The sequence below is a fragment of the Ahaetulla prasina genome, chromosome 1 (assembly GCF_028640845.1).
Source record: "Ahaetulla prasina isolate Xishuangbanna chromosome 1, ASM2864084v1, whole genome shotgun sequence".
Classification (NCBI taxonomy): domain Eukaryota; kingdom Metazoa; phylum Chordata; class Lepidosauria; order Squamata; family Colubridae; genus Ahaetulla; species Ahaetulla prasina.
Window position 1 is genome coordinate 143,708,001 of NC_080539.1, and position 17,327 is coordinate 143,725,327.

The 17,327-nt window shown below is 36.5% G+C and overlaps 1 protein-coding gene across 1 annotated transcript in view; it reads left to right on the forward strand.

Annotated features, from left to right (window-relative positions):
• Window positions 1–3,541: 3,541 nt before the first annotated feature.
• Window positions 3,542–17,327, forward strand: part of CSMD1 (CUB and Sushi multiple domains 1) — a 1,133,931-nt gene continuing 1,120,145 nt past the window's right edge. The window contains exon 1 of the mRNA XM_058177365.1: window positions 3,542–3,575. Within this exon, the coding sequence (XP_058033348.1) occupies window positions 3,542–3,575 (34 nt within the window). The remainder of the gene's footprint in view (window positions 3,576–17,327) is intronic.

The window sequence follows — 17,327 nt, forward strand, 5'->3', positions numbered from 1 at the left end:
TCATAAAAATATAGGAAGTTTTCCATCTTTAAAAAAGGATAGTCTCTCTGCCTTTACTTGTTCTTTCTGAAGCTGAGTTTCTTCACAGGGGAAGACTCTGTGAACAGTTACCAGATAATTGCATGGCAGAAACATAAAAACATAAAAAAAACCACCTGGGATTATCTATAGGTGAATTGTAAAGTTTGCTTGGGCAGAAAAGTAAAGCCTAATAAAATAGTCTTTTCTTATACTAAAAGTATATCAAATGATATTGCAATTTTATTTGAAAATTTGCAGGCGATCAATGAAGATTTTTTAAAGAGAACTCCTCTATTCTTTTGGAGTTGCTACCATCATGCATACATCTGAAGAGTATTTTCTTTCTTTTGAAAGAAGGTGTCAATTTGTCAGCAGGCTCTGTCAGACTAGATAGTGGTGTTTCGTTGCTATTGCAAAAAAAGCCTGAGATTCCAAGCCTTCTTGTAGTGATATTTTGTAATCAGGTGTCTCCATCAGCAGAAAAAAAAAATTGATTCACAATACCGGTTTCTAGTTCCTGCTGTTATGAATGTACAGCACCGTGAGAAATAACTTGGTTTTTGATTGTGGTAGAGAATTTGTTTGCTGTAATCAGCTTGTTATGGCTTTATAGACAAATAGCATTGTGCAGTTAAAGAACAGCTGGTTTAGCAGATGTTTAATCTTCACATTTCTATTTTCTAATTGCCCAGGACTAATTGAGGGACCCTATTAGACACTGACCCCTGCAACAGCAAATGTAAGTGTATGCAACATATTTGTGCAACTATGGATCACAGTAAGGATGAGTAGTACCAAATGAAGTCCCAAGGGGTAAATATTTTATTTCCCTGGGCTTATTTTTCAACTCAGTGCTCTTTCTACAATATTCGATATCTTGCCTAACACAGGAATTTCTGTGTTTGTGGTATCTTCTAAAAGGAGTGTGTGTTCTGATGGCTGGCCTTGGATCACAGCAGGACCTTTTGAATGAAGAAGGTGGTGTTAATGAGAGGATAAGATGTGCATGCAAAGGAGAAGAGGTAGACTGCTTTTTTCAGGCTTCTCAATGGATTATTTTGGGAGCTATTTAACACATACAAGCAAGCACAGAGCCATCATATTCCTATGTAGGTATTGCTCCCACTTTTCGTCTCTTTCATAGTTTGGTACCAACTATTTGTGGTGGAATTTCCAGCTAGATAGGAGGGAGGTGTTAAGAGGGGATAGAGCTACAGTCTTTGCACCGTGGAAAGTGGTACAGGCCAGACCTACCCCAGAATCCCTGAAGCTGTATCAGACCATTCCCAAGGATATGTAGTCAGTCTGGGAAGATACTTGTAACATCACGGCTGCTGCTCTTTTTGTGTATTTATTTTGTGGATGTTTTTATTTTAATTTTTTTTAAATTAAAAATTGTTTTATAATTTTAGAATTGTATGCCACCCAGAGTCACTTGGTTGAGTTGGGCAGCTATAAAAATAAATAAATAAATAAATATTGACTAGTAATGAAGCTTCTGCTTGAGACTATTCACAAGTGCTTTTGGTTGCTTGTGCCTGACACATTAGACTCAATTCAATGTTTATTATAGACACTACAAGCGAAGTGCTCTGTGAAAATATATTTATTAATTGTATTCTGGAATCATTCTATGATTAAGATATTCTCTCTCTCTCCCTCCCTCCCTCTCTCTCTCTCACCCTTTCTCTCCCTCACCGCACACATATGCAATCTAACTAAGTCTATTAGCATAATGTAGAGACTATAATTCTATTAAGTGTAATCCAAAACCTAGCTATATGCACTGTAATAGAAGGCAATTGATCTATAATTAGTATCTGGGCCAGTAGTGGGTTTCAAATTTTTTACTACCGGTTCTGTGGTTGTGGTTTGGTGGGCATGGCAGGGGAAGGATACTGTAAAATCTCCATTCCCACCCCACTCCAGGGGAAGGATACTGTAAAATTTTCGTTCCCTCCCCAATCCAGGGGAAAGTCACTGCAAAATCCCCATTTGCTCCTGATCGGCTGGGACTTAGGAGCCAGAGAATAGATGGGGGCAGGGCCAGTCAGAATTTTTACTACCGGTTCTCCAAACTACTCAAAACTTCCTCTACCGATTCTCCAGAACTGGTCAGAACCTGCTGAAACCCACCTCTAATCTGGCATAGGTTGAATCTGAGTGACCAGAATATAACTCAGGCTATCACTCACACCATCATGTCTTCGTGGCGCAGTGGTTAAAATGCAGTATTGCAGGCTAATTCTGCCAATTGCCAGCAGTTTGATTCTGACCAGCTCAAGATTGACTCAGCCTTCCATCCTTCTGAGGTCTGTAAAATTAGGACCCAAATTGTTGGGGGCAATATGCTGACTTTGTAACCACTTAGAGAGGGCTGTAAAGCACTGTGAAATAAGTCCAAGTGGTATTGCTATTGCAATCTATTACTGTAATCAAAGATAGGTTCATAATCAGGTTTGGATGTCTCCATAAAAGGGGCCATCAAGAAGAACCCATTCTGTAGTTTCTACTTCTTGAAATGATAGGAAAATCTGTTGTATTAGACTTGATTGTCTATGTCAGCTTCCACAATGTTGTAATGTATTTACCTTATGACTATATAGTATGGGCTACTCAGATGCTCAGCTTTTTTGTTTGCTTGTTTTTCTAGCTTTGAAGATAGGAATTGGCAAGTGTCTATGCACCCATAAATCTTCTTTCATCCTGTTTCTACATGGCTCAGTTGTCGTCATCATCATCACCGGCACCATCATCATCATCATCATCATCATCATCATCATCACCACCACCACCACCACCGTTGTCTCCATAGAATTCTGTAGTTTTTGATGTTTTTGATCCCTAAATACACATTTTAGATTATTTGGGAAATAGAAAAACTTGTGGATAATAAACAATTCACTTCAGATGGAATTTGTTAAGACTGGTTTCTTCAGGCATCATTATTGCAGGGCTTTTGTGTAAGGATTTGAAATAAATGGGGTTGAGATGGAAAATGCCAGCTCTTCCCTTTCTCCTTTCTGATTATTTTATAAAGACATGAAATACACCCCCATGTATAAGTTGCAATATTCTTTTATCAAAGCCACCACATCTTTCTATAAACCACTTTCTTTGCCTGTTTGCACAGAGGTCAGTAGAGAACATCGGGATTTGCTTGTGCTAATGGCAAAGGACGATTCAATCCATTGTAAGAACTGATAAGCTAGAAAATATTGAACATCAAATTGGCAGAGCTAGTTTGGATTATTATAATGGCTTTGGCACAGTACGGCAAGGTTTTTCACATATCCTTGTGTTAATTTATTTTCTTCAGGGCTTGCTTTAGCTTTAGCTAGCATTCTGGCCAATCAGCCATTTGGAGCTGGCTGCCCTGTGACTGACTCTTGTTTGCAAAACAAGCTCCTGCTTGTACAGTTCCTAATCTCGTGAATGCTCAGTGTATAGGAGGAATTCTGTTCATTCTGTGGGAAACAGGAGTCTCATTTACAAAATAGTTCCTGCCGCTTGGCTAAGAATGTGCTTTCGCTGCTTGCCCTTGCAGATTCAGGGTAAGTGCTAAAAATTAGTTGAGCGAAACCCAGAGTGCTAATGAGAAGGGCTAGACAATTTAGGCTAAATCTCGACCTTATCCATTTATCCATGCAATGTTTTCCAGCATTTCTTTGTTTGCACTTGATATTTGTTCACATCGCTCTTCAAAATTAATATGAATAGGGCAACAATTTCAACAGATACTTTCTGCACACCACACAGTCATGGGATACCATGAGTTCTTCACAGTATTAACAAATCAGTGTATGAGTTGTCAAAACAGACAATCATATAAATGTACAAAGCTATCCAGGAATGTATAGTCCCAGATATAGAAATGGCTCTAGGGGAGACTGAACAATCAATAATAATTTAATCTGTATTAAAATCTGGGCATTTGAAAGGATATAGGATCTGTTAAAAGGATAATATTTAATTTAACAAGACCTAGATTATGATTTGAGTATATTTCCCCCTTATCAATCTGGCACTGGTTCACATGCTACTCTATTTCGTGCTCACAGTTTAACTTGGAAAATTTCTAAAAAGATTTCAGAATATTTTTTGTGGATAAATAGTACAGATAGAGATTGATCTGAAGATGAAACTCAAATACTTTGGCTACCTAATGAGAAGGAAGGACTCACTGGAGAAGTGCCTAATTCTGGGAAAGATTGAGGGCAAAAGAAGAAGGGGACAACAGAGAACGAGGTGGCTGGATGGAGTCACTGAAGCAGTCGGCGTGAACTTAAATGGACTCCAGAGGATGGTAGAGGACAGGAAGGCCTGGAGGAACATTGTCCATGGGGTCATGATGGGTCAGACATGACTTCGCAACTAACAACAACACAGATTGATCAAAATATAACTGCAGATACATACGTATGTACGTACGTACATATATATATATATAGATGTGTGTGTGTGTGTGTGTGTGTGTGTGTATGTGTGTGTGTGTGTGTAAACCTCTATAACTCTAAGAAGTTTTAAAATTTTCATTTGATCAATGATAGAAATCAAGGGGCAAAAAGTTATCTTTTAAAGATTATATTGAGTGGAATCCAGACTTAGTCTAGGTCTTTTGAAATGAATGGAACTTCAGATACTTAGGACTAATTGAAACTGAATCCATATAAGATAAAGCTGTTGTGGAGAGATGATCCTCAGGACCATAAACTAGGGAGGTGGACTATTCTGAACAATATAGCACTTTCTGCAAATAAATGGGGAATAATTTGGAGACTCTCCTTGATTTCAATCTATTCCAAGAGGCAGAGGGAATCTATGGTGAGCTTTAATGAATGTACCAACTTCAGGTCTATGTGATCCATGATAATCCAGTCTCAGTAATCCATACAGTCAGCCTTTGAGGTAGACCAGCACAGGAAACAGATGTCTTAAGAAATACTAGAACTGTATTTAATTGATATAGGTTATAATAACAGAATCTCAAAAGCTTGGTAGCATTTCCTCTTCTCTCCCTGTTGAAGGGAATCAAGATGGGACAATTTTGAGTTTGTTTCTCATTCCTTCTTTTTTTCTGGGCTATAGCAGATGAATATTTTCCTCAAGGCTATCTTCATACTTCTGGACATACTTTAGTTTTCAGATAGATTAAGACTAACTTTTTATTTTTTTTAAGAAGAAGAATAGAATAGAATTTTTATTGGCAAGTGTGATTGGACACACAAGGGATTTGTCTTGGTGCATATGCTCTCAGTGTACATAAAAGAAAAGATACATTCATCAAGGTACAACATTTACAACACAATTGATGGTCAATATATCAATATAAATCATAAGGATTGCCAGCAACAAGTTATAGTCATACAGTCATAAGTGGAAAGAGATTGGTGATGGGAACTATGAAACGATTAATAGTACTGCAGATTCAGTAAATAGTTTGACAGTGTTGAGGGAATTATTTGTTTAGCGGAGTGATGGCCTTCGGGAAAAAACTGTTCTTGTGTCTAGTTGTTCTGGTGTGCAGTGCTCTATAGCGTCGTTTTGAGAGTAGGAGTTGAAATAGTTTATGTCCAGGATGTGAGTGATCTGCAAATATTTTCATGGCCCTCTTCTTGATTCGTGCAGTATACAGGTCCTCAATGGAAGGCAGGTTGGTAGCAATTATTTTTTCTGCAGTTCTAATTATCCTCTGAAGTCTGTGTTTTTCTTGTTGGTTGCAGAACCGAACCAGACAGTTATAGAGGTGCAAATGACAGACTCAATAATTTCTCTGTAGAATTGGATCAGCAGCTCCTAAAAAAATCATCTTGTCTAATATCATTTTGGAAGACAAAAGTGAAGCCAATCTGTGTTTTGGCTCATAATACAATAGCTGGGAATAAAGTATTCGTAATTTCAGACTTCAGTTACAGGTGGTTGTCATTTAAGGAACTGTCTAAACTTACAATGATACTGAATGAGTGGTTGTCACAGCTGGATTTCATACCGTAGTTATAGCCATCACAGAATTCCTGCAGTCGCGTGATCTCAATTTGTGATCTTCCCTTTGCAACCTTCTCGCAAAGTCAAATGGAGAAGCCATTTGGAAATCACAGTCCTGTGATGTTCTCACTTAATAATGAACCATGTGGTCTGCACTTAACTACAGCAGTCAGGTCTACCTGTCATTGACATGGTTTGCCAATTTACAACAGCATCACTTAATGATTGAGTTTCCAATCCCCATTAGCTTAATTAATAGAATAGAATAGAATAGAATTTTTATTGGCCAAGTGTGATTGGACACACAAGGAATTTGTCTTGGTGCATATGCTCTCAGTGTACATAAAAGAAAAGATACCTTCATCAAGGTACAACATTTACAACACAATTGATGATCAATATATCAATATAAATCATAAGGATTGCCAGCAACAAGTTATAGTCATACAGTCATAAGTGGAAAGAGATTGGTGATGGGAACTATGAAACGATTAATAGTAGTGCAGATTCAGTAAATAGTCTGACAGTGTTGATGGAATTATTTGTTTAGCAGAGTGATGGCCTTCGGGAAAAAACTGTTCTTGTGTCTAGTTGTTCTGGTGTGCAGTGCTCTATAGCGTCGTTTTGAGGGTAGGAGTTGAAACAGTTTATGTCCAGGATGCGAGGGATCTGCAAATATTTTCACGGCCCTCTTCTTGATTCGTGCAGTATACAGGTCCTCAATGGAAGGCAGGTTGGTAGCAATTATTTTTTCTGCAGTTCTCATTATCCTCTGAAGTCTGTGTTTTTCTTGTTGGGTTGCAGAACCGAACCAGACAGTTATAGAGGTGCAAATGACAGACTCAATAATTCCTCTGTAGAATTGGATCAGCAGCTCCTTGGGCAGTTTGAGCTTACTGAGTTGGCGCAGAAAGAACATTCTTTGTTGTCCTTTTTTAATGATGTTTTTGATGTTAGCTGTCCATTTGAGATCTTGCAATATGATAGAACCCAGAAATTTGAAGGTTTCTACTGTTGATACTGTGTTGTCAAGTATTGTGAGAGGTGGAAGTATGGAAGTGAAATTAAGTGAAAATTAATTATATACAACTATCTGTCAAGGAATGTATGGTTGGTCTACACTATACTTTTTTTGAATAACCCTTGGCGTATGTTCTTCATCCATGCATTTGCAAAAGAACAACTGCTCCAGGATCAGATAGCCTTTTAAAATATTATTTTAAATATCTACAGGCCCCTCACATCCTGGACATAAATTGTTCCAACTCCTACCCTTAAAATGACGCTGTAGGACACTGCACACCAGAACAACTAGACACAAAAACAGTTTTCCCCCCCATGCCATCACTCTGCTAAACAACTAATTTCCACAACACTGTCAAACTATTTAGTAAGACTGTATTAATATTATTCTTCTCATCTTTCCTATCTTCTTTTCTACTTATGACTATAACTTTGTTGTTTGTATCTTTACAATTTGTATTGTTTTATTTAGTTTCCTAGTACAATTTATATTGATTCTATCCTCTGTTTATGCAGCCCAGAACTGTGTTGGCTTTTTAACAGCTGCTGCACACTGCTGGCTCATATCTAGATGGTTATCCACTAGGACTCCAAGATCCCTCTCACAGGTACTACTATTGAGCAAGGTACCACATATACGGTACTGGTGCATTTTGTTTTTATATTTGTAGGGTTTTTTTAGGGGGAGGGGTTGCACAGTGTACTGAGTTTTTCAGGAACTTAAATGAAATAACTAAATCACCATAAATCAACTTTTAAATTCCATTAAATGTTATTGTGTTATTTCATTTATGAAAAAACTTGAATCTGAGTGATTAATGTTCAGCAAAAAAAAAATCCATTGAGACCAATTTACTCAATTTGTTGATTAAACAAATTCTTTGTACAGTATAAACTGTAAGATAACCAAAACGCAGACTTGGAATTGTGCACACCGTACCTAACTGGAACAAAGAAACATATATGGATAAATGTGAGATTAAGCAAACAAAATAAAATAATTAATATTCCAACATCTGAGAAGACATTCACATGGGTGAATTTTAACTTGGACTAAGAAAAAGAAATCCATGGGCTTTTGTTTTTGAAGGAGAATGCGTTCAGTACTTGAAGCTACTTAACTTTTGTTTTCACAGGATAAATGTATCTGCTGCTCTTTCAGTGAAAACAAAAGTGAAGCCAATCTGTGTTTTGGCTCATAATACAATAGCTGGGAATAAAGTATTCGTAATTTCAGACTTCAGTTACAGGTGGTTGTCATTTAAGGAACTGTCTAAACTTACAATGATACTGAATGAGTGGTTGTCACAGCTGGATTTCATACCGTAGTTATAGCCATCACAGAATTCCTGCAGTCGCGTGATCTCAATTTGTGATCTTCCCTTTGCAACCTTCTCGCAAAGTCAAATGGAGAAGCCATTTGGAAATCACAGTCCTGTGATGTTCTCACTTAATAATGAACCATGTGGTCTGCACTTAACTACAGCAGTCAGGTCTACCTGTCATTGACATGGTTTGCCAATTTACAACAGCATCACTTAATGATTGAGTTTCCAATCCCCATTAGCTTAATTAATAGAATAGAATTTTATTGGCCAAGTGTGATTGGACACACAAGGAATTTGTCTTGGTGCATATGCTCTCAGTGTACATAAAAGAAAAGAAATCCATGGGCTTTTGTTTTGAAGGAGAATGCGTTCAGTACTTGAAGCTACTTAACTTTTGTTTTCACAGGATGAATGTATCTGCTGCTCTTTCAGTGAAAACAAAAGTGAAGCCAATCTGTGTTTTGGCTCATAATACAATAGCTGGGAATAAAGTATTCGTAATTTCAGACTTCAGTTACAGGTGGTTGTCATTTAAGGAACTGTCTAAACTTACAATGATACTGAATGAGTGGTTGTCACAGCTGGATTTCATACCGTAGTTATAGCCATCACAGAATTCCTGCAGTCGCGTGATCTCAATTTGTGATCTTCCCTTTGCAACCTTCTCGCAAAGTCAAATGGAGAAGCCATTTGGAAATCACAGTCCTGTGATGTTCTCACTTAATAATGAACCATGTGGTCTGCACTTAACTACAGCAGTCAGGTCTACCTGTCATTGACATGGTTTGCCAATTTACAACAGCATCACTTAATGATTGAGTTTCCAATCCCCATTAGCTTAATTAATAGAATAGAATTTTATTGGCCAAGTGTGATTGGACACACAAGGAATTTGTCTTGGTGCATATGCTCTCAGTGTACATAAAAGAAAAGATACCTTCATCAAGGTACAACATTTACAACACAATTGATGATCAATATATCAATATAAATCATAAGGATTGCCAGCAACAAGTTATAGTCATACAGTCATAAGTGGAAAGAGATTGGTGATGGGAACTATGAAACGATTAATAGTAGTGCAGATTCAGTAAATAGTCTGACAGTGTTGAGGAATTATTTGTTTAGCAGAGTGATGGCCGTCGGAAAAAACTGTTCTTGTGTCTAGTTGTTCTGGTGTGCAGTGCTCTATAGCGTCGTTTTGAGGGTAGGAGTTGAAACAGTTTATGTCCAGGATGCGAGGGATCTGCAAATATTTTCACGGCCCTCTTCTTGATTCGTGCAGTATACAGGTCCTCAATGGAAGGCAGGTTGGTAGCAATTATTTTTTCTGCGGTTCTAATTATCCTCTGAAGTCTGTGTTTTTCTTGTTGGGTTGCAGAACCGAACCAGACAGTTATAGAGGTGCAAATGACAGACTCAATAATTCCTCTGTAGAATTGGATCAGCAGCTCCTTGGGCAGTTTGAGCTTACTGAGTTGGCGCAGAAAGAACATTCTTTGTTGTCCTTTTTTAATGATGTTTTGATGTTAGCTGTCCATTTGAGATCTTGCAATATGATAGAACCCAGAAATTTGAAGGTTTCTACTGTTGATACTGTGTTGTCAAGTATTGTGAGAGGTGGAAGTATGGAAGTGAAAATTAATTATATACAACTATCTGTCAAGGAATGTATGGTTGGTCTACACTATACTTTTTTTGAATAACCCTTGGCGTATGTTCTTCATCCATGCATTTGCAAAAGAACAACTGCTCCAGGATCAGATAGCCTTTTAAAATATTATTTTAAATATCTACAGGCCCCTCACATCCTGGACATAAATTGTTCCAACTCCTACCCTTAAAATGACGCTGTAGGACACTGCACACCAGAACAACTAGACACAAAAACAGTTTTCCCCCCCATGCCATCACTCTGCTAAACAACTAATTTCCACAACACTGTCAAACTATTTAGTAAGACTGTATTAATATTATTCTTCTCATCTTTCCTATCTTCTTTTCTACTTATGACTATAACTTTGTTGTTTGTATCTTTACAATTTGTATTGTTTTATTTAGTTTCCTAGTACAATTTATATTGATTCTATCACTAAGTGTTGTATCTTATGATTTATGATGAATTTATTTTTATGATGACTATGATCATGATTTATCACATAGCTTTTATGTACAATGAGAGCTTATGCACCGAAGACAAATTCCATGCGTGTCCAATCACACTTGGCCAATAAAGAATTCTATTCTATTCTATTCTATTCTATTCTATTCTATTCTATTCTATTCTATTCTATTCTATTCTATTCTAAATGACCTTTGTTTTATTGAATATAATTATTGTTCGAGTTGCTTTATTTTTGTTTTTATATTTGTAGGGTTTTTTTAGGGGGAGGGGTTGCACAGTGTACTGAGTTTTTCAGGAACTTAAATGAAATAACTAAATCACCATAAATCAACTTTTAAATTCCATTAAATGTTATTGTGTTATTTCATTTATGAAAAAACTTGAATCTGAGTGATTAATGTTCAGCAAAAAAAAAATCCATTGAGACCAATTTACTCAATTTGTTGATTAAACAAATTCTTTGTACAGTATAAACTGTAAGATAACCAAAACGCAGACTTGGAATTGTGCACACCGTACCTAACTGGAACAAAGAAACATATATGGATAAATGTGAGATTAAGCAAACAAAATAAAATAATTAATATTCCAACATCTGAGAAGACATTCACATGGGTGAATTTTAACTTGGACTAAGAAAAAGAAATCCATGGGCTTTTGTTTTTGAAGGAGAATGCGTTCAGTACTTGAAGCTACTTAACTTTTGTTTTCACAGGATGAATGTATCTGCTGCTCTTTCAGTGAAAACAAAAGTGAAATTGCTTGATTGAGCTCAGCTTAGCTCAAGATGCAACTGGCAATTAAATGTGCCTGAATCCTAGGGCCAATGTGACACCTCACTGCACCAGTAGATGTGGTATGCTTAGACTGCATTATGACAAAACTAGAACTAATGAAGGTGTGGAAATGACACTGTATTGAATTTCAAACAAAATTGCATAACTAAATGTTTTGGAACAGAGCCTAATAGACCTAATGTCTATTAAATTAGCCACCAATATTTCAGCAAATCTCTTAACAAAAGAGTTAAAAGAATCTGTCTGGCTCTAGGGCTGATTAAAGGCCACGGATCAAAAAGCATTGAATACTGCTTGAATATATAGTAGGACCAGAACTCTCTGTAAATGCTGATACAGTGCAAGGCTCTCTGCCAAAGATTTACAGATGTTGATTTCTCTGTTTTGTAAACCAGGTTGCAAAAATTAGAGTAAAACAAAACAACAAGAATAGTATGTAATTGTCACTTTTCCAATATAAACAAAGCCCTTAATTAGTAGGGTAAGTAGCAAGGTAGTACTTTGGTGCTTTGTTTTGTTTTCTTGTCAATTACAATCATGTTGTTCTGTACAAAATGTGTAATAACCTAATGGCAAGACATCTTTTCACTACATATGCTGTGTATATTCTAGATGGAAATTTGATTTATTTTCTGGTTCAATATAGGCCAAGGTATTTTCCTCCTGGAATGAATTGGTGACACTTAAAGATGTGAAACATTATTTATGTCCTCACTAAGGCATTAATATTCAGTTCAGTTTCTAAATGCTCTGCTCCCAATTAATGTTAATAGGAGTTGTGTGGCAGGCTTCCCACTGGCTCACCTAAGATATCTGTATGGAAGGCTGAAACTTGACTTGTTGTTACTGGGATTTTATTAATGAAAACATTAGTTGCTAATAATGCAATTCAAGAAAAGTTGATGAGAGAATATATTTTCCATGCGTGGCATTTCAAACTCCCATCCAGGTCAATGGGCAAGTTTGGGCTTATTTTCATTCCCCATTCTCTCCAGAGGCAATTATTTTAAGTTTCTTTTTAACAGTTAATAGCCATTGATTTATTTGGTGAAAGCTGATCTCCAGATTCGCAAGGTTCAATGCAGTATACTAGCTCCTCATGTTGTGGTGCGGAAAGTTAGATCAGGCAAGGTCAGAAGGGCCCTTTAGTGGACTAGCTCATTAGAATTACAAGGACAAATGTCAGATGCTCTTTTCACCAAAAATTAAGGACCTCTCAGATCATTGTTTGTCCGTCTGTCCATCTATTATCTATGTATCTATGTATCTATGTATCTATCTATCTATCTATCTATCTATCTAATTTTAAAACCATCTATCTCCCTCATAGAACAACATTGGATGGTGTACAAGTGGACATAAAATTATGCAAAAATATTGTAATAAAAACAATTCAATCTTTCTTTCTTTCTTTCTTTCTTTCTTTTTTCTTTCTTTCTTTCTTTCTTTCTTTCTTTCTTTCTTTCTTTCTTTTTCTTTCTTTCTTGTCCCACTCCCTCAAATAGGGCCACTAGTCAGAGCAATAAAAATGTTATACATAACATTCTTATAACAGTACTGGATATATTAAAGTTAAAAATTAGGAGGCAAAGATGATTAGACAGTGTTAAAATTAATTGAAAGTTGAAAGAAGGGTTTTCCGGAAACTAACCAGCTCCATAGCCACAGGCTTCTCTGGGCTTTCCATGTAAAATCCATTTTTTTCCACTTCTTTTCCAGAAGGGCAGAAGGGTGGGAGCTTGTCTCACCTCCATATTCCATAGAGCCGGAGCAACAGCAAAGAAGGCTTTCTTCCTGCACCTAACCAGTTGGAGTTCTTTAACTGATGGAGTCTGTAACATGCCTTCTCTGCCTGGTGGAACAGGTTGATTGAAAGTGAAAACGATGGTTCTATGGTTAGTCTGGCCCCATGCCATTATGATGCCTAAGTAGGAGAAAGAGACATAAAGTTGATCTTGATAGTTTATGTGGCTTGGATTTTCCAGTTGCAGCTCCTGATGCTTCTCTGGTTTTGTTTTGCTTTTTGTATTAATGATAATGAAGATTTTCATTGTTGAATCCCTGCTGGTGACCAACTATTGGTCTGGGAGAAGTCTAAAAGATTATTTGATTTTGGCTTAGCATATATAGTAACCCCAGACATTGTGGCTTATACACAGTGGAGTTTTGCTTTCCATGCTTGATGAATCCATTGAATTGTGGTTTATTCAACAAGCTGTGGTTAGCACTGTTATACGCCTTCTGGGACGTCAAAGGCAATTATATTGGAAGCGAGTATGAGAGGAATTCAGAAGTTTTCAACCAATCAGAAAAAAAGAACATAGCAGATGGAAATTCCAATTGAAAGAAAATAAGGCATGGCTATCAGACCATTCAAAATAATAGATGAAATGTCTTAAACAGCAATAAACCTTAATATTTATTGCAAAATACAATTAGATATTTTAGATTAGCAACTGGGGAACAAATGGAAAAGAAGAGAAGAGAAGCATTACTAAAATATTTCTGTAAATTGTTTTCACTCTGTAACTGTTTTTTTTCACACTTTGTGCTTTGTACGTTTAACTTTCTAAGCCTTTGTTGAAATCTTAATTTTTTTAAAAAAAGTTTGTGATATATGCATGTAATCAGCAACACCTTCAATCACAACTGTCTGCCAATTTAATTTGTCCCATAGAACTCAATGACTTATATTAATACCCCCCATATATGAAACAAATGAAAGGTTCTCTTTATTATGACTCCAGGTACCATTTATCAGCTTTTCTCTGGTAGCAGAATCTGGTTTGTCTATCTATTCAATAAAGGGTATGTATAAAATAATTTAAACACAATAGTTTAAACACAATTTTGAGTTTCCACTAATAGGACATCTAATTCTTGCTTAGCTCAGGAGCAATTACGTACGTGAAGTTACTCCTTTTGCTCTCACTACAGTAGATGAATAATGAGTAGTTTATATATGATTTTAGTTCCATCTGGGCAGAAAATGAAACAAGGATCATTTTAAAAGGAGGTTTATTGATATCTAAGAATTACAGCCGAAGTTTCATTGATTCAGTTGAATTAATAATTCATCTTCTGGCTTAATATAGAACTGTGTTTTCCACTATTAAAACTGAGATAGTACGGTACTTGCATAAAAATAAATGTGTTGCATGAAGACGTTTTATCAACAGCAATATAAAAAAACGCAGATATGTATTTAAAATAATACTTAGTTTTAAGAACTATAGTGTTCCCAAACCTTCTCCCCAATTATGTCATTCTTTCTTAGCTTGTATTTGTGAATTATTTTTGTTCTTTATTTACAATTCTGATCATTATTATTTTTTCCTACATTTTATATCCTAAGATACAGTGGTGAAATCTACTTACCTTCCTTACCGGTTTGGAAGTGCAGGCATTGCACGCACGTGTGCAGTGCATCACGTGCGTGCGCAAAACCTTCTCTGCCATTGCTACTGGATCGCTGAACTACTGGCCACAATTGCTACTGAATCGTGCGATCCGATCCGATCTGGGATCATTTCACCCCTGCTAAGATATAAAAGAAAGCAGGAGATATGCTAGGGAAAAGAAAATATAGAAAAAGTGACTATGAATATTCAAATAAGTGTTGTGGTTGTATATGTTCCATATTTGCAGGGACAAATTACAATCCCATGTTTTAGGAATAACAGGTTTCAAAATCAAAGTTACATAACTCACAAAGGTGCTGGGTTAAAATACTCTATCCATTACAGATGAGGGTCAGACTATTCTGATGTTTTGTCTGCAAAACCTGTAAAACACTTTTCAATTTTCTATATTCAGCCTTTGCTTTATTGTTTTCAAGAATTTTTCTCGATTGACTTCAATAATAATTACTTTATTATTTATTAACTTATTAATTCTGCTACTAATTAAAAAGTGTATCACTTATGTATTCTGATTCTACTAGATGGTCTTCCTCTCTTCTCAGAGCTTCTGAAAGTAATAAAATGGCTTTCTTAACAGGATGGATCAAAAGAATTCATCCTTAGCTTTGCCTTTTCTTAAAGAAAGGTTTTTTTGTAACAGCTATGTAGCGAGCTACTATATGACACATTGTTTTTTTAAAAAAAGAAGGCATTAAGATATAAAGTTCCCTTAATTGTTCAAGTAAAATCAGCATTCATGACCAGTGAACTATTTTACCACTGAAATGCAAAGAGTTTATGATGCTGCAGAAACTCAATGGATGGTTATAAGATTACAAGCGAAGTGCAGCATGAGGAATTTAATGCTTCAAAAGTGGCAGTGTTAAAAAAGATGTAATGTGACACAACTCAGTGACACACAATTCATTTGTAGAGCTTGCATTAAACCAGAACAATATCAAAAACCCTTTAGAACCTGACTGTTAAATCTAGCAAGCCCATGGGCACCTGGCAAACCCTCATCAGATACACCACAGAAAATCCCCATTGCAGCCACTTTCCTTGCTGGCTAACTCGTTCCCACCTCTCAGTCTGCCAGCTATGATGACTTTAGCCCAGTGACTTGCTAAATCACTTGTGATCGCTTTATGGAACAACTTACTGTAGGATGTTGTAATGAATTTTAAAAGGGCAGAAGTGAAAGAGACTAAAGGGGCTTTGCTGAAAAGGTTTGGCTCTGTGTTTACAAAGCCAGTGACAAGAGATTATTTTTTCCAGTGAACTACACAATGGGTGCCAGTGCATGACTAATATGGACCTGGAGCAAGCAAAAGGACTTGTGTCAGGGGAAAAATGCTGCAAAAACCAAATCTCCTTTTCTGCTCATTGCCCTTGTTATATTTGCCAGGAAACAAGCCACTAGGTTCTCCTTGATCTGAACAGAGCCATGTAATCTGCCGCATTAGATTTGAGATTGGGAGAACAGGCAAGGACATCCAAAGCCATCACATCGGCCTTTAGTGAGGGAAAAGGAGCAGAATGAGTTGAGTGAATGTTAAGGAGATCCATTCTCCCTAGAAATTTTGGGGATATTCCAAGATAGAAGAAGGGGGCCCAAAGTTCAGGGAACGGCCACTCAGCTTAAGGGGATGCAGATTTTGTGATTACTGAGCATCATTAAAGAGGTTGCTGAAGGTAAAAAACTAGAAGCCTTTCTAGGTTGGAATAGATTATAGGACAAACCCAAGACAAGAAATGCTTTTCTTCTCTAACATAGTTTATAGACTAAAGGTGGGAGTTATTTGGTTATAGTTGCCTGGAAATTAACTCAGTTTATTCAGAAACAATTACCCGATTTACAGGGTTGTATTTTATTTCAACACTTTCATGGGTTCTAGGTCAGTTAAAAAAACCCTCTTTAACCTCTATGTTCCTTATAGCATAGACACACAAACATACAGGCCCCCACAACTTCCTGTTCTATTGTTGTTTTCTTATTATTGAATCCAAAGTATTGCATCCAGTCACAGATTAAATTGATAAATGGAATGATCCTTCAATAACAATTTGTAAAATTAAAATACTTGAAATGTTGCTCATTGTTTCTCAATTTATATAAATGAAAGCATCCCCCCTCTCAATGGTTTATGAAGAGAGAATTGTGATTCTGAGTTTCTAATTTGCTTAGATCACAATAAACCACTTTTTCTTTAACCATGGATTCTGGAAAGGAAAATGGTGGGCTTCACAATTCCTATGCCATGAAACATTGCATACTCACTGTGCTGGATATACATAGCAGGCTAAACAAGAACAAGAGGAGTTGAGTAGGGATAGGATGTAGAATAGAATAGAATAGAATAGAATTTTTTATTGGCCAAGTGTGATTAGACACACAAGGAATTTGTCTTGGTGCATATGCTCTCAGTGTAGATAAAAGAAAGGATACCTTCATCAAGAATTCTAAGGTACAACATTTAATGATAGCCATAGGGTACAAATAAGCAATCAGGAAACAATATCAATATAAATCGTAAGTATACAAGCAACAAAGTTACAGTCATACAGTCATAAGTGGAAGGAGATGGGTGATGGGAATGATAAGAAGATCAATAGTAGTGCAGATTTAGTAAATAGTTTGACAGTG